The sequence below is a fragment of the Odocoileus virginianus genome, chromosome 8 (genome assembly GCF_023699985.2).
Source record: "Odocoileus virginianus isolate 20LAN1187 ecotype Illinois chromosome 8, Ovbor_1.2, whole genome shotgun sequence".
Classification (NCBI taxonomy): domain Eukaryota; kingdom Metazoa; phylum Chordata; class Mammalia; order Artiodactyla; family Cervidae; genus Odocoileus; species Odocoileus virginianus.
The window spans coordinates 74,160,868-74,177,927 of NC_069681.1; the positions used below are offsets into that span (position 1 = coordinate 74,160,868).

At 53.7% G+C, this 17,060-nt stretch overlaps 1 protein-coding gene across 1 annotated transcript; it reads right to left on the minus strand.

Annotated features, from left to right (window-relative positions):
• Nucleotides 1-10,057: 10,057 nt before the first annotated feature.
• CDX2 (caudal type homeobox 2) lies at nt 10,058-15,433 on the minus strand. The gene is made up of 3 exons (XM_020882201.2): nt 14,893-15,433; nt 11,230-11,375; nt 10,058-10,291 (listed from the first exon to the last, which is right to left on the minus strand). Exons 1-3 carry the CDS (start codon nt 15,431-15,433, stop codon nt 10,058-10,060), a joined length of 921 nt encoding a protein of 306 aa, XP_020737860.1.
• Between the last annotated feature and the right edge of the window lie 1,627 nt (nt 15,434-17,060).

Below are 17,060 nucleotides of genomic sequence, written 5' to 3' on the forward strand. Positions count from 1 at the left end.
GAAGCAATGCCTATATTTATTAAGCTAAAAAATGATAAAAATTTAAAATGATAATTTTTTCTGACCTAGGATTTCCAATTTGAGTAATCTAGCCTTTAAAAATATAAATATACAAAAGAATATATATAAAAATATGCTTACCCTTGTACCATTTATGATGGAAAATGCTGACAGCAACATGAATATCAGTCAGTAGGAGAGAAGCAGTTAAAAAAATGTTTTCGATCTCTACCCTCTAGAATGTAAGCTTCCTAAGTCCTAAGATTTTTTATCTGTGCTCTTAATGCTGTTTCCCAGCACCTAGAACAAAATAAACATTCAAAGAAATTGGTGAATAAGGAATGAGTAAAGTTCTGGCATCTAAATTTACAATGCAGCAGCCATTTAAAAGAGTCAATTGGATTTACTTATAATGACCTGGGGAAATGCCCTTGATATCTTTGTTATTGTCTAGTCAGTTCCTTCTGTTTTGAAGGGGAGGCAGAAATTAACACAATATTGTAAATCAACTATGTGTGCGTGTGCTCAGTCCTGTCTGACTCTATGCGACCCCAGGCAGCCTGCCAGGGTCCTCTGTCCCTGGGATTTCCCAGGCAAGAATACTGGAGTAAGTTGCCATTTCCTCTTCCAGGGGATCTTGCCCACCCAGGTATCCTCTCTTGCATTGGCAGGCAGATTCTTTACCGTCTGCGCCACCAGGGAAGGCCCCAAGATGTATTATTAACTGATAAAAGCAAGTCACAAAGAAAAGTATTACTTCATTTTTTTTTTTAAGGAGAGACAAAGGAAGAACAAGAAAAGAGAAATAAGTTTGTAAGATGTGATACACGTTTGCCTAAGCACAAAAAATTCTTGGGTTGATGTAGCTCAGGATGTTAACATTGGTACCCCAGAGGGATGGGATTAAAAGAAATGAAAGTGGCTCAGTCATGTCCGACTCTTTGCGACCCTATGGACTATACAGTCCATGGAATTATCCAGGCCAGAAAGGTAGCCTTTTCCTTCTCCGGGGGATCTTCCCAACCCAGGAATCGAACCTAGGTCTCCCGCATTGCAGGCAGATTCTTTACCAAATGAGCCACAAGGAGAGCCCAGTGAAAAAAGGGGGAGGGACTTTTACCTTTTCCCACATCTCTGCCTTGTTTAAAGTTGTTGGAAGAAAAAAAAAATAAAATTAAAAAAAAAATAAAAATAAAAAATAAATTTGTTGGAAGAAACCGGAAAGCCTCAACTGGCGTTGGTAAAAACTTAAACCCAACCAGGCTTTGCGGTGAGGACAGCCTGTTGGCATCCTTTGCCACCGCGCTAGAAAAACGTGTCCGTGGCTAAGAATTCTCTAGTAATTCCTAGAATTACTAGGAATTCTCTCCACAGTTAGGGTTTGTTGCGCCTGTAACTTTTGTGTCCCTCCCTCCAAAACACACCCCTCCCGCGAGTTTGCTCAGCCCGTCCCCTTCCTGCCGGGTATCTTTCCCGTCAAACCTGCTGACTCGCTTGAGCGCTTATCTGACCCGGTGCCCTGCAGCCGAACCGGGCGCGCGGGCGCTGCCGCCGGGTGCACGCCCGACCTTTGCCACTTTCCGCGCCCAGGGCGACTGCAAGGAGGATACGATTTACAAAGCACGTGGCTACAGGCTGCTCACCCCAGGGCCCGTATTTCAGAAAGGGTCCCCCAGGCACAAGGCCCATCTCCAATTTTGAAAAAACGGGCTTGGAGGAGGAGGCAGGACTTGGAAGAGGAGGGGGCGAGAGAGGACGAGGAGGTCTGGAGAAGCACCTGCCTTCGCCTCCACCGCTATTAATATTAACTTTTATGTAGACTTGGCCCTTCTCTCCCCGGGGCTGCACAAAGCAGGAAGTCGGGAGCAGGGGTGTAGGGGAGGGAGTTGGCAGGAGGAGAAAACCCTGGGTAAATTATTTAGCCGCGAGTAAATTATTTAGATCCAGAGTGATCCCGCCCTCCCCCAAGCCCCCAAAGCGGGCCCGGGTCGAGGATCGGCCCTCACTAGTCGTTAAGTTGGACGCTCTCTGGAGTCCCGTGAGGGGCAGACCAGGGACACGTCCGTCTGCGAGAAGAGGTTCGAGGACGGCGGGCACCCACCGGGTCCGCGGCTCCTGAGGACGTAGCCTCTTCGCCCGGCCGGGAAGGGGCCCCAGGGGCAAGGTGCCCGCGCGCGGCCGGGAGAGGCGGGAAGGGTGGGCTCGTCCGCACCCGCGGTGCCGCGCGATCCCGCCGGCCGTGGATCCCGGGCCCGCACCCCTCTGCGGGGAGGCGGGAGAGGCACCGAGGGCCGCCCCGGCCGTGACCCCGCTCCCCGCCCCGCCCGTTCAGGCTCTGGGCTCCGCCTGGGCAGCAGCGCCGCCTGCCGGGTCCCTGGCGCCTGCCCGGCCCGGCTCGGGGCTGGGCGCGCCCGCCTCCTACCTCGCCTTCTAGGTCAAGTCCCTCCCGCACGGGGCGCTCAGGAAGAACCCGGAGGCCGCCGCGCGCGCCCCTTGCCGCCCCGGGCCCGGCACCACCCCACTCCTAGCGGGCATGCCGTGAAAAATCAAGAGTCCGTTTCACCGTGACGACCACGGCGGCGGTGGAGATCGAGCTGCTCCGAAGAAGAAAAGGAACGTGCCTGGAATCTCCCCGCGGGTCCTCGCTGTGCCTCCACCTCCGGAGGCGCCCGGCCGCCAGCAGACGGCCTTTTCCCGCTGGGCGAGGAGCCGGCGGGGCGTCCGGGGCGGGAAGATGCGACACCTGCGCCCGACGCCCGCTGGGGGTCCGGCTGCCTTGAGCAGGGGTCCGCCACTTTGATCCTTGAGCCCGGGCCGCAGTGGGGAGAGGCGAGGCCTCGGCCACCTGAATGCATCTTTCCTGATGGCTGGGGCCGCGCACCGACGCCTCCTTACCTGGCCGAACGCCCCCTACGCCCAAGCCTGTTTCAGACGACTTGTCTATATGGGCACGAGCAAGGTTTGCTTTCTTTTTTTTTTTTTTTTTTCCTGTCTAAAACATTTTGCAAAGACTCGAATCCGGGCAGTCGATTCTCTGAGATAAAGATGTGAGGGGCGGGGGGGGGGGGGGGGGGGGCGGGGTGGACAAACTATAAAAGTTCCCACTAAAGGAGGAATCCTGTGTGGCTTGACATTTGTAAAAGTAGCGCCCAGCTTGATGCACTAATACATGTCCCTATAAAAATTTAGTCCCTAAACAGCTTCAGACAGCCCGATTGTCTGGTAGTGTTGCCTTCTGGTTCCCTTTTCTGGCCATGTGTCCACCCCCTGTGCAGCCATTATAACCACGTGGGTGCGTTTCAAGACCCTAACCCTAGAAATGAGGAATAAATGCTGGTTGTTGGCTGAATATCAGGACCAAGAACTGTCACTCTGAATCAATATCTATTGTGTTTAACAAAATAAGATTCACAGGTATCTAAAAGTATAAAGGCGGTTATATGAAATTCATAGCTATGATGAAAATTGTAATAACAGGAACACGTGAAAATAACTAGAGGAATTTGGATTTCTGAAATTTGCATTCTTTTCAGTAAGGTGGTTTGAGCAGGAATGTTATGCTTTTTATTTTTAATACATGTGGATTCCAGATAGCAGTCTTTTATTTTTTCTTTTGTCCTGCATGTATGCTTCTATATTGCTACGTATTGGACAATGGTCTCTTTTGTTCTCAGTTAACTGTGTCTTTTTTCTGTTAGCCTCAGGCAGGGCACATACACCCTACCAGAGTTTTGCCTAGAAAATAGAGGGAGGGCTAAAAATAGAATCCAGAGCCATTGAATTTTGTCCTGGTTGTTGTTTTTAACACACTAGATACACAGAGTGAAAGAACATATACTGTCTTTCATGAGTAAAAGATAGAGCCTGCCCACGTCAATTTTTACAGCTCCTAATCTGTGGTTTAGGTATTAATACTCAATCTTTGTCATTGATTCTACTAATTGTCAGTAAATTAAAATTATTCAGGTGCCAACCAACAAGCCATTGTTTGCGTATACTACAATGACTTTAGCTCCTGCTTTGTTTTTCATTGTTTGCTTTCCTGAGATTGGAGAAGAATTTATCAACTACCCTGTGTATAAAACCTATTATTACCATACTGCAGATACAAAGTGTTATGAGAGCAGACTGTCCTGAAAGTTCTGAGATAACACATGAACAATTAGAAAAGAATTTCTTTCCTAGAAATTAAAACACGGATATAAAAAGGCATGCAATGGGAAAAAAAAATGTTCTGGTATTGATCATGAAAAGGTGGGGGAGGGGGGCATGAAATGCCTAGGTTCCTTCTTACCAGTAAAATTACTTGACCCATAAATCCAGTACATGACCTGAATATTATTTTAAGTACGTGTGAGTGTGTGTGTAGGGGGGACTGTTTGATTATCACTGAATCCCAGGGAACTCTTCTTCATGGATCAGACTGGTGGTGTTCTGGTTTATGGATTAGATTTCAAGCACTGAATCACCAGGACTCTGAATAAAGAAGAACAAGTGAAAGCGTTATTCGCTCAGTGGTGTCCTGACTCTTTTCAACCCCATGGACTGTAGCCTGGCAGGCTCTTCTGTACATAGGATTCTCCAGGCAAGGATACTGGAGTGGGTTGCCATTCCCTTCTCGAGTGGATCTTCCTGACCCAGGGATCAAACCCAGGTCTCCTGCATTGCAGGCAGATTCTTTACTGTCTGAGCCACCAGGGAAACCCATACCAGTCATTATCTTTGGAGCTCTGGGAACTTAATTGATATTATCTGTATCAACCGAGGTTAGTGACAAATTTCAATTTGAAAAAAACGGTTGTTAAAATAAATGTTTGAGTAGTAGAGACACAAACCCCAAAGGTCACCTATGTACTTGTTCCCACCCTCTCTAAACTGATACCTCCAAGAAGAATGTCAAAGTAAATGTGGCTATAATCTTTAGAATTGACAGATTCTATTTTCTTTATTTGGAATTTGAGGGTATTTTCCTAGATCTAATTTCATAACCTTCAAGAAGTGAATGATAGAAGAAGTGTATGTATTTCTTCTGGTGTATAAGTAAAGAAAATATTTAGTGATTGTTTTGGCCCATCACTTGGCTCATCCCAGTTAACAATAAAACCTGCTTGTTTTCCTGAAATCATAGTCAACCCTTGAAGAAGAGGAGGCAAAAGGAAAAAGCCACCCCCCCCCAGAAAAAAAAAAAAAACAACTTTAAATGTGAGAATTATGGGGGTTGGAAGATTGTATCGTCTAAATGGAATTTAAGAAAATAATTTAAATGCTAATTTAAAATACAAGGTAACCTACATTATTTAGATATGAATGTTTTCCTTATCCTCCAAAGCAATACTAATTTAATGCAAAAATCTGCTGCTATAGTTTTTGTGTAAGGGGAAATTATGGGTGTTAGAAGAAAATGCTCATATTAAATGACTTTAATGAAAGGCTTGAAGAATTGAACCCCTGCCAGAAGCAGTTGGCAGGCTGGGGGTGGGGGATAGAGGGGGGAGGTAGGTGCAACCCAGCTCGTGGCAGAGTACAGAATTGATATTGAGGTATTAGACTAGAAATTATTTCAAAATAACAAAACTTTTAATACTGGCTAGGTAGAGTTGGACTATAAAGAAAGCTGAGCACAGAAGAATGGATGCTTTTGAACTGTGGTGTTGGAGAAGACTCTTGAGAGTCCCTTGGACTGCAAGGAGATCCAACCACTCCATCCTAAAGGAAATCAGTCCTAAATATTCATTGGAAGGACTGATGCTGAAGCTGAAACTCCAATACTTTGGCCACCTGATGGGAAGAACTGACTTATTGGAAAAGACCCTGATGCTGGGAAAGACTGAAGGCGGGAGAAGGGGACGACAGAGGATGAGATGGTTGGATGGCATCACTGGACATGAGTTTGAGCAAGCTCCAGGAGATGGTGATGGACAGGAAGGCTTGGCATGCTATAGTCCATGGGATTGCAAAGAGTCAGACATGACTGAGTGACTGAATTGAACTGAACTGAGGAAGAGTATCTGCCTCTGTGCCTCTTCTGGGTTAAAGGATTCTGATTGATATCCTCAACTAATCTGAGTCTCCTAAATACAACTGGAAGTGCCTGGGTCCATCTTTCCTGGTAGATGAAAGGGCAGGTAAGCTGGGTAGAGCCGAAACTCATCTTCTCATCTGAAATGTTCGTGCTTTGCCACTTGAGATTTTGTGCAGACACATAGGCAGTGGAAATCAAGAGACAACAGACTTGGGGCTATTTTGACAAAGTAAGCAGAGCTAAATACAGGAGGAAAACTTCTGGAAGGTAATTATTCTCCAATGATTTGAAAAATGATCCTTGTTCAAACATCCACTGTAAGGACCTCTGAGCACTTCAGAGAAGATGGTTCATGACTAAAAGAAGAGGATTTCATGTCATTATTGGGATCTAATCATAAGTGTACCCCATGAATTGCATCTGCTTACATTGCATTTGATCTCCATTTACAGATGAGGAAGTGGTAGCTGGGAGGTTGTGATCTTCCCAGGGTTCTTAAACTAATTATAAAACAAGGTGTGAATAGTGCTCTTAAAAACCTATAATCTCTTCCTAAGATTCTGTAGCTGAGACTTATTTCTGCTCCTTTCCTCCTCTTATTTTTCCCAGGTGGTTGTGAATAACAACAGCCAGAATATTGCTGTTTATGTGTTTAGATTTCTATTTAAGATCAGTATTCTTGATCATTGTCAGCCTCCTGCCTGATAGTATCAGACAGCAAGGAAACTCATTGAAACTTCCATGGCTTTCAACTAGCAGCTCATCTTGTTAACTTTATGAGATGAATATGATAAAATTATGAATTGCTTACAGGAAAAAGAGAGACTTGGCCTGCTTTCTCTACATATATACCTTCTTTTTTTTTTACATGAGTTCCACAATACTGCTGCATTTTCCCCTTTGTTTATCCTAAGTTCTCGCTCTTCCCATATATTAATATCATACCTATATTTCTGTAAATTTTTTAAAGAAACGTCTTGTCCAAAAAGACTTTTTGGGGGAGTAGGGCACCCTGGGGTCCTAGTCCCCGACCAGGGACCGAACTGCCGCGCTCTTAACTGTGGAGGAGTGGAGTTTTAACCACTGGATCGCCAAGGAAGTCCCCCAAAAAGACCCTTCAAGAAGAGTGGACAGCTCCCCTCCCCTAAATTTGCTTTTCTTAAACATGCACCAGATCCAAGAATTCTCTGCACCTGACCCAGTGTGCACTTAGCTTCCCCGGTTCCGTGGCCGCGGAGGGAAGGCTCTCCACGCGGGTCTGGGAGCCGCGGAGTGGGAGAGAGAGGTCTGGGGCTTGCACCCCTGGGTCTCAACTGCGTCCCCTTCCTGCAGAGACGGCGAGCAGCCGAAGGGCAGGGCCTCGGCTCTTCCCAGGGCGCGCGCGCTCCCTGGCGGCGGAGCGGGGACAGAGCGCCGCGGGGCCCCAGGGGCTCGCGCCCTGCGATCCTCGGCACAGCGCCCGCGGCGCTCGGACCCGCGCTGCCCTCTGCTCACAAATGAACCCTGACGTCCGGACGCCGGCCTCCCCAGGCCTCTCCAGGCCGCGCTGCCCGCTCGCGCCGCATCCGCGCGTGGGTTCCCTGGGGGCTGGCTCTCGGGTCGGTGCCTCGGCGTAGGGCCCTCATTCCCAGCCTTGCGAGCGGCAACCGGCGGGTAACTCGCCGCCCCGAGTAGGGGGGTCCCTCCCGGTGGGCCCCCCGGATGCACGGGCGTCGGCGCTAGGGGCCCGCTCCCCGGGAAGAGGAGGCCCGTGTGATCGCTCGCGGCGGGACCACGCCGACTTTTGGACCTCTAACCACTAAGCAAATAACCCTTGTGCTCGCGCTCCACTGTCCAAACAGGCTTTATTGACAGGCGTTTCACGGCAACGCATAGCAACCGCGCCGGGCCCCCGGGGACCACCGGCTGCCCTGCCGCCCCCGCCCCGGGCCCGGCACGCGGCCCCCGGCCACCACCACCCCCCGCCCGGCCCCAGGCGCCGAGGGGAAGGCGCCTTCCGGAAGCGCCGCGGAATCGGGGCGATACTGCAGGGGGCATTCCTGCCTCGCAGCTCGGCCCGTCCAGCCCAGCCCTCGGGGCACCTCCTCCCTCGGTGGAGGCGCCGATCCAGGCCCGGAGAGGCCGCGTGGGGGCACAGCCCCTCTTCCCGGGCCCCGCCGCTGCCGAGCGCGCCGGCTCCGCGGCTTCCAGGACTAGCAACCTCAAGGGCAGCAGCCCCGTGCCCAGCCGATCTCCACGAGGATCTCCCTTTGCTGGGTTCCCAGTTCTTATCTGGGAGAGGGGAGAGACCGAGGAGGGAGAATGGGGAAAAGGAAACAGCACGGGACAATATAGGCCATTTACAGAACACTGTCGTGGGAACCTGCGCTTCCCAGGTGGCGCTAGTGCTAAAGAACCCGCCTGCGGATGCAGGAGACGTGGGTTCAATCCCTGGGCCAGGAAGATTCCCCTGGAAGAGGGCATGGCACCCCACTCCAGTCTTCTTGCCTGGAGAATCCCCATGGACTGAGGAGCCTGGCGGGCTACAGTCCATGGGGGCAACTTCGTATGCACGTTCGTGGAAACTTTGCCTTGGGAATAGAATCGAGTGTTTTCACTTGAATGCTGGGCATCCTGGGGAGAAGAGACTCACCGATGACGGGACTGAGGGTGACGGCCTCCGTGTGGACTTGACGGGACGCTGTGAGGGGCTCTCTCGCGCCCACTGCCCACCATTCCCCTAGCTGAGAAGCAGCTGGGCGTTCAGCTGTGCGTCCTGCCCACAGGCACCCCCAGGAGAACCACGCATTCCACAAGGCAAGGCTGGGCTGCGGCTTGGGGGCAGGGCAGGTCTCAGAAACCGCTCCCTCGGGCTTCTGGTGCTCTGGGGTAAAATGAGGATGTCCAGATAACCTTCTCCACCCCCCACCCCCACCCTGATTTTCCTAATTCTAGCTGGCAAGGAGAGAGGATATTTCATTTCTTAAAAAAAAATAATAATAATAATTTCAGACAAAACCTGATAGGTGATAAAAACAGAATCTGAAATCTGGAAAGCTCCTTTATCTCTTTTCTTTTTAGAAAAAAAAAATTCAACTGTGTTCAAATACCACCCCCACCCCCACCCACCCCCATTTCCCTTCACCATATCATGTCTCTCCCCATGGATCCAGAAGGCTTTTAAAATGCTGGCTTGGATGTTACACAGACCAACAACCCAAACAGCAGCAACAACAACAGAAACTCCCCCTTTTTCATCAGCCCCAAGATTGTGAAAATCACAGGAAGTCCAGGTTGGCTCTGGCATTTATAGCACTGACATACATTCAGCCCAGAGAGGCTCTGGTGACAGGCATTCTAAACAAGGCCCTGTCCCGGCCCCCCACCCCCCACCCCCCACTTGTCAGGCCTGGAGTCCAGCAACCACCCTCTCACACTACCATAGGCCGGGTGCATACACCAGCCAAGTCTTTCCTGCACTGGGAAGAGAAGAAAGACAAAGACCTGGGGGTTCTGCATGCTTCAGTGGGCCCAAGTCTCCATCTTAGCTGCCTCTGGCTTCTGCAGCTTAAATCTTGCCTGTCCTAGAGGTGAGAGGGGCCAGCGGGACCTTGGAGGGCAGTCAGTAGACCTAACCATCTTGGTTCCATCTCTGGCAGTCCCCTGAGCCCCTTTCCTGCCTCAGCTCCAACCAGAGATGTATCCTGCAGATCTGGGAGGCCAAGAGCAGAGGAACAGGGGGCTGAAAGGCTGGTCTGTTCCGCCAGTCCAGGCAGCGTGTCCGCTGGTACTAAAGGAATCCCCGGTGTCTTTTCCCATCTCCTCACTTGGCAGAAAGAGTCAGAACGGAAAAAGTCGAAATCTAGGAGAATGTCATCCTTGAGGACCCCAACCACACTCATCTTTCCCCCAGGCCCCGTCTGTTTCTGCTCTGAGGGCTAGGTCAGCTGGTGAACATGTGTGGGTGAGAGGGGAGGGGGGTCTTTCCTGAGGGTTCTAGCAGAGTCCATGCTCCTCATGGCTCAGCCTGAAATTGCTACTGCAGGCCGCTGCGGGTCACTGGGTGACAGTGGGGTTTAACACCCCCCCAGCTGGCCCCAGAACCCCAGGCACCGAGCCTTGCAGGGAAGACACCGGACTCAGGGGCTCCGGGACGCTTCTCAGTGGCCCTGGCTGTGGCTGGGGAGGCTGTGGCCCAGAAGGAGGGGGCGGCTGTTGCTGCTGCTGTTGCAACTTCTTCTTGTTGATTTTCCTTTCCTTTGCTCTGCGGTTCTGAAACCAAATTTTAACCTGGAAATGAAAAAGGTGGAGAAAAACAGAAGGCGGTAAAGAAGATAGTGAAAGCATAAAGGGATAGTATTTGACACTAGATCCAATGCCTCCTTCTCCAGCCAAAGAGGTCTCCTCTGCACCCGCAGGACACCAGCCCTTCACCCAGCTTTTCACAGGACAGCCCATATAACAGCCCAGTGCTGGAGCTTCCCCCAAGCCCAATTCAGCCTCAAGAGGGAAGGGCCTCTCTCTCCTCCTTTGTTCTTCAGGTTTCTTTCCAGAGCAACCTTTATCTACAACTTCACTGCAAAAGTTCAGAGTCTCAGAACCAAGGAAGACAGAAACTGCCAGGCCCTTTCTACACCAAGCAAGGAGGCTAGGGCTGGATATACTTCAAAATGACAACCTTTGGCCTCTCAAAGCTAAACGGAAATGTAATAGTCCTTGCCTTGGGGCTGAGAATGAGTTTTAATGAGGGGTTTCCTGGCTGTGAATTTGACAATCTAGAGCATTCAGGAGCTAAGCCTCACCCCTCCATAATTTTTCTGGGTAGAGGCTGGTATCCTACATTAATTTTTCCCCCAATACAGAGCTGGGTACAAAAAGAGAAAGTCTTTATTGACTCAAATCGAATTCTGCATTAAACTACACTCATTTGTGTATCTTTTTTTTTTTTTACCTCCTAGGTCCCCCAAAATAGAAAAAAAAAAAATCAACAATATACATATATTTTTTAAAAAGACAACTAGATGTGGAAGAAGCCTTTTTAAAAAGCATCTAGAAGGAAAAGTCTCTCGATCCTCTTGCTTTTTAAAAAATTTTTATTTATTAATTTATTTATCTTTTGATCCTCTTGCTTTAATCTGCCCACAGAACGAGGTGGGCCCCCGGGCCTGGATTCTAACCCTCCCCACTGGACCCTCCCAGGCAGTGATGGGGCCCTGGAGGCTTCCTACCTGCCTCTCCGAGAGCCCCAGCGTGGCGGCCAGTTCGGCTTTCCTCCGGATGGTAATATAGCGACTGTAGTGAAACTCCTTCTCCAGCTCCAGACGCTGGTGGTCCGTGTACACGACCCGATATTTGTCTTTCGTCCTGGTTTTCACTGTAGAGGAAGGCAAAGTTAGCCCGGAGAACCGCAGGGCAGCTCATCAGTCATGGGTAATGACAAACCTCCCTAACCCAGGGACCGTTTCTCTTCCTCCATCGCCCTGGGGGGCCGCTGTTTGGCTGGTTCCTGCTGAGTCTGACAAGACCCCCTGGGGGGGGCTATTCAGGACAACTAACCTAGTCTTGGAATTAAGTGGTTTTTGAAAATTAAAGAGAAACTAAAAATTCATACAGGTAGCGAAGAGTCAACACGACTGCGACTGAACTGAAGAATTCATACAGGTGATAGCACAATTCCATCAGGGGTTTTGTAAAGCAAATACAGCACCTGAGCTGATGAAGCCCCAAAGGAAAACCGTCCTGGGAATATTCAGATTTTCAGGCCCATCAGAGGTTTTAAAAAAAAAAAAAACACACACAGTAAAAACAGCTGGGATTGGGTGTATGTGGGTGGGGGGCGGATTCCCTTTCTGTTTGTTTTATCAGAAGTGGAAAGGGGGTGCAGCAGCTGACAGCTGTCCCCTCAGGTCACTAGAAACGCACACGCCCCCGGCTCACCAGCCGCATCCGGTGGAATTCTGAGCAGGGGTCTGGCAGGCCGATAATTCTTCTCGCTGGGGAGGCTCTATACCTGGGCGAACCTGGGTTGGCACACTTTTCTTTTTAAGCCTCCGTTTATTTCTGCTGCAAACCCTGCCAGAGCTATCCTGACCAGTGATCTACTGCTCATTGGATTGAGTCAACATATTAAACCTTGCATTGATTGTTTTACTGAAGGGCCTTGACAAATAGTGCGACTGCAGTCAGAGCAGACCGGAGCCCCGCGTCTCCACCGGGTCTGTCAAGGGTCGACCCTCGGCAGAACCCCCCAACTCAGGAGCTGTTCTCGCTCGGTCCCAGGTCGGGGTCTTCTCCCCCAAAAGAACAGGTTCAATCGCCCGGTGCCCCGGGGCTGCAGGAAGATCTAAAGGGTCTGGGGAGTTGCTCGGAGGTGTTTAATGCCCCGCAGGCCGACTTTGTTCAGGTAAAACCCTTTGCAAACCACAACAAAAGCGCCCTGGGAAGATACAGGCCGGATCAGAGGGAGCTCCCCGGAGCCGCTGAAAGGAGAACACAGCCTCAAACAATGCAGGACAAGGCGATCTTATCAAAGAAAAGCCCTTTCAATGCCTTAATAACAACCGCGTTCTGTTTGAATTACCACTACTGAGCAAATGGCGGGCCGGCCTTCATCCCCCTCCCCGCCAGGCGCATTAACATCAACACGGTGGCGGGCGCATTTGAATGCGCGCGGCGGCCCCGACCCTGCGCCCACCGGGAAAGGAAAGGCAACTGACAAGTCCTGGGAACCTGCTCTGCCGCCCCCAGCCCGCCCGCGGTGGTGGCCCCTTCGTACGGAGGGGCAAACTGAGGATCAGACTAGATCACCACGCAGATGGTGTACGCGGGCCAGGTGGGAGCCACAAAGGACACCTCCCCGGGCCGGGGAGCCGGGCGCAGGGGAGTTCTCCGAGCAGGACTCTCCAGGAGCGGGACTCGCCTTGGGGCCCTCGGGAGAGGCTCTGGCTGGGGCTGTCCTTTCAGTATCCGGAGAGGCCGGGGCAGCGCGACCAGCCCCCCAGTGTGCTCGGCAGCCCGCGCCCCGAGGACCTCGGAGATGCCCCGCACCCCCTGGGAACCAAGGAGGGGAATGGAGTAGGGGAGAGATGAGAGGGACTTGTCAGAATTCATTATTGACTGCGAAAGTCACCACCCTCTTTCCGGGCCCTAAAAGAGACAATGGCAGGGCTGGGAAGGTGTATATCAAAGCGGACTGGGTCGGGTCCCACCCGCCCCCCCACCCCCCCACTCGCCCCTTGACGGATGAGGCTCCGCAGAGGAATCGGGCTCCGGCCGGCGGGCCGCCCCACATTAACATCACAAGGGCGCCCGGCGCCGACTGCGGCCTTGCCACCTTGGCGCGGGACTTCACAGCGGCCCTCTCCTCCGCTGACCCCGCGGCCCGGGCTCCGGTGACACGCCTCCCTCTCCCCCCGCCCGGGCCAGCTCTGCGCGCATTCTCCGGGGACGCACCAAGGGTCTCCCTTAGACCGCCCCGGCCGGCGCCCCAGGCAGGCTCAGGATAGCCAAGGGCCTTCCGTGGGCGCGCTCTCTGTCCAGGACAGCGCGCCTCCTCTCGGGGGAAGGGACCCAGCCGACCCTCCAGGTCGACCCGGAGGCCTCCTCCCCGGACCGCCGCAGTTCCCCCCGTGGTGGGTCCCGGTCTGTGCGCAGTGACGCAAAAAACCGATCCCCGGAGACAGCCCCCAACGGCTGCTCTGATTTATGCGGCTGTAATCGGCTATAAAACCCCTGCAAAGTGGCCATAACCTGCATGCCGGCCGGGTTGGGCCTGAAAGGAGGGAAGAGGAAAAAGCGGAAGTGCAGAGGGCTGAGAAAGACTTCATGGAGGGAAAACGGAGCCAGCAGGACAATCCCACCACACCTACTGGAGCTCCTTCCCCACTGTACACACTCAGACGCTAGACGGGGCAGACCCGGAACCCACGAGCCTGCTCAGTCTCGCCAACCCGGGATCTCTGCAGAGACATCTCTGGGGCAAGCTCGTTAAACGAGTGTGCGCGCACACACACCCACACACACACAACTAACACGCGCGCACACACACACACACAACTAACACGCGCGCGCACGCACACACACACCCACACTCACACGCGCACACACACCTGACCCTGGGAAGGAAGGTTCCGGAGAAACGACCTCCGTCTGGAGCAGCGGCTGAGCGCGCACCACCACTTCCTCCCCTTCTCCCTCTGCAGACACGAGGGGACTCCTGGGGCGTCCAGTCCCAGCCCTCTGGCTTTTGATTGAAATGACCCCTGGGCAGATCAAAGGTCTGAAGACCCGGGTGCTCCCCCCACCCCCGCGCCGCACCTCTTCCCCACTTAGATCCCGGGACCAACACCTTCTTTCAGCTTCAGCAGCTTCGCCCGATTTCCCCAGCGCGGTAGCTCCGATCCCTACCTTTGGCCCCAATGGCTAAACCTGGTCCCTCGCGCGACCGCGCCGCCCTCCTGGCTGCCCCCGTCCCCTCTTCCCGAGTGGCCGGGACAGGGAAGGACGGCGTGCCCCTAGAGACCGGCCCTGGAGAGCTGCAGGAGAGCCGCGCACCGAGCGAGGGCGGGCGGCAACAAGCCGGGAGGACGCGATCACTGCGCTGCAGCCGCGCTGCGCCACGTTCCCGGGAGTCTCCCGAGGGTCAGAGGACTCGACCTTACGAAGGAAGGGCGGTGGGAAGGAGGGAGCCTCCCCTTTGCCTTATACTGAACGCGGTTCGTGAGACCAGGACCTCCAGTCCCGACCCCGCTAGCCCCCACACAGGGGCCAGAGCAGCAACCCCCGGGGGAAGGGTCCAGAGCCCCCATACGCGGTCGCCCCGCCCCGTCCCCCTTGCGCGGAGTCCCCGGACGCGCGGGGACCGCGCCTTCCCCCGGCGCGCGCCGGCTCACCTTGACTGCCCAGCGCCGGCTGCGCGGGCTTCCGCATCCACTCGCACAGGTTCCGCCGCTGGCCGCCCGGCGACAGCTGCTCGGCGGCGGCGGTGGCGACCGGCCCGGGGGGGCCGGGGTTGAGCGTCTGCAGCAGGCCGGAGGCGCAGGAGGGCGCGGCGGCCGGGTGGTGCGGGTGGTGGTGCGGGTGGTGGTGCGGGTGGTAGTCGGCGGGCCCGCTGTAGCCCATGGCGGCGGCCGGAGAGCCCCCGTTGAGGCCGTGAGCTACGGCGTTGGCGGTGGCCGCCGCGCCCCCCGGCGCGTAGCCGTTCCAGTCCTCTCGGAGCGGGGCGCCGTAGGCGGCCGGCCAGGACGGCCCAGGGGACTGCGCGCTGTCCAGGTTGGCGGCGGCGGCGGCCGCGGCCGCCACATGGTAGCCGCCGTAGTCCGGGTACTGCGGGGGGCTGACGAAGTTCTGCGGGGCCAGGTTGAGGCTGCCAGAGTGGCGCACGGAGCTGGGATACATGCTCACGTCCTTGTCCAGGAGGTAGCTCACGTACATGGTGGCGAGGGCCCGACGGCGAACCTCACCATGCTGCCCGGGGACGGACGCTGGAGGCTGCCGGGGGGCGCCGCGCTGGCGAAGGGGGTGAAGGGGCGCTGGAACTGCGGGTGGCTGCGCCCCGGCCCGCGGTGCTCCGCCGGCTCCTCGCGGCGCCTCTGCCTCTGAGGCGGTCCCTGCCTCGGGCCTGCCTCCTCCCTCCCTCCCTCCCTCCCGCTCTCTCTTCCTTCTTTCCTCCCACCTCCTTTCCACCAGGCTGCAGAGGCGGGGAAGACCCGCCAGCGGCTGGCGTGCGGAGCCCCAGGCCGGCGGCCTTACGTGATTAACGAGTGTTTACAAGACTCTATTAGTAATGACACAGACACCAATGGCTGGAGACGTCGAGGCGCAGCGCGCACCCGGCGCACAACCCCTAGAAACACGATTTGCATTTTAAAAGATTAGGGAGGAGGGGGGAGCTCTCCAGAGGGCTGCGACCCATCACAGCTAAATATTCAAACCTTTATTGTTAAGAGCTTCCTCCTTCCAACCTTGGTGCACTTTAACCTCCAATCACAGGTTCAAAGAATGAAATCAAGAGACTTGCAAAAGTGGGTGGAGGGGTGGGGAGAGCTATCTTGGTGGGAATCGGGGTTTAGGAACTGAGGAGTCGTGTTTTTGCATTTGCAGGGAAGGGAGGGGGTGTCTAGAAGAAGCTCCTTCCATCCCAAAGAGAAAAAGAGAAGCCATTGCTTTGATGACAGAGTTTCTGGCCAGCCCGGGAGGTGACGGGTGGAGTCGGGAGAAACAGGCCTGTTCCTATCCTCTCTGCTCGCCTGGCCAGGCCGACTGCGCCCCTCAAACAACTGTCACCGCTGATCATTTCTTTTCTTCCCTAGGGAAACAGCTGGCCCTCCACACGAGATAAATTAAGACCCTAGTTGCAGGTCGCATCTCCGAGTTCATCTCATATTTGGGACTCAAAGCTATTAATTTTTTTTTTGAAAAAGCATTTACAGTACAAACTCAGAAATCTTAACTGCAAACTAAGGAGTGGTAGTAGTCAGGCTGGTGGAAGGGTGGTAGCGGAGGGGAGCAGGAGGGTTTGTTAGAGTTCTGGTGTTTTTTTTTTCCTGGTGTTTCTTGAGCTGGGTCCTGGTGTGTGGGTTGCCTGTGAAAACTAAGCAAGGTACACTTATATGTTTATATACTTAAATACGTGGTTTAGAATCAAGGAAAAGGGACTCTAGGGTTTCTGCTAATGTCTACCCAGGTATGTATATGTCATACAACAAACCAATGGCTTAAAACCATTCTCATTTGCAAAATAAAACACTTCTCCGGAGAAAGTAGTTTTTTGTCTCTAGGGGATGGAAAGAGACCCCGAGCCATCACTGATGATTGCTTCTGAAGGGCCCAGGAAACACTGTGTCCCGGGCTGGAAGTGGCAGCCGTGGGGACCTGTACTGCGTTGCCTGGCTCGGGACCCGCCAGGACCGGTCGGAAGACAGGAGCTCAGGGCGACCATATTCGCTCGGGCGGGCGCCCATCTCGGTTCAGCAACCGCGGGGAGTGGGGCCTGCGGCTGCCGTCTACCTCCGCTCCGAGCCCAGACGGCGCTGCCAGACTGGGATCTGAGGATCGCAGC

Bases quoted from the DNA above. Each gene is read 5' to 3' on its own strand.
- CDX2 (XM_020882201.2), bottom strand. From the start codon at position 15,433: ATGTACGTGAGCTACCTCCTGGACAAGGACGTGAGCATGTATCCCAGC. The intron at 11,376-14,892 runs GTGAGCCGGCGC...CTTCCTCTACAG, and splicing joins GCCGGCGCTGGGCAGTCAAG to TGAAAACCAGGACGAAAGAC. The intron at 10,292-11,229 runs GTAGGAAGCCTC...TTTCATTTCCAG, and splicing joins TGGGGCTCTCGGAGAGGCAG to GTTAAAATTTGGTTTCAGAA.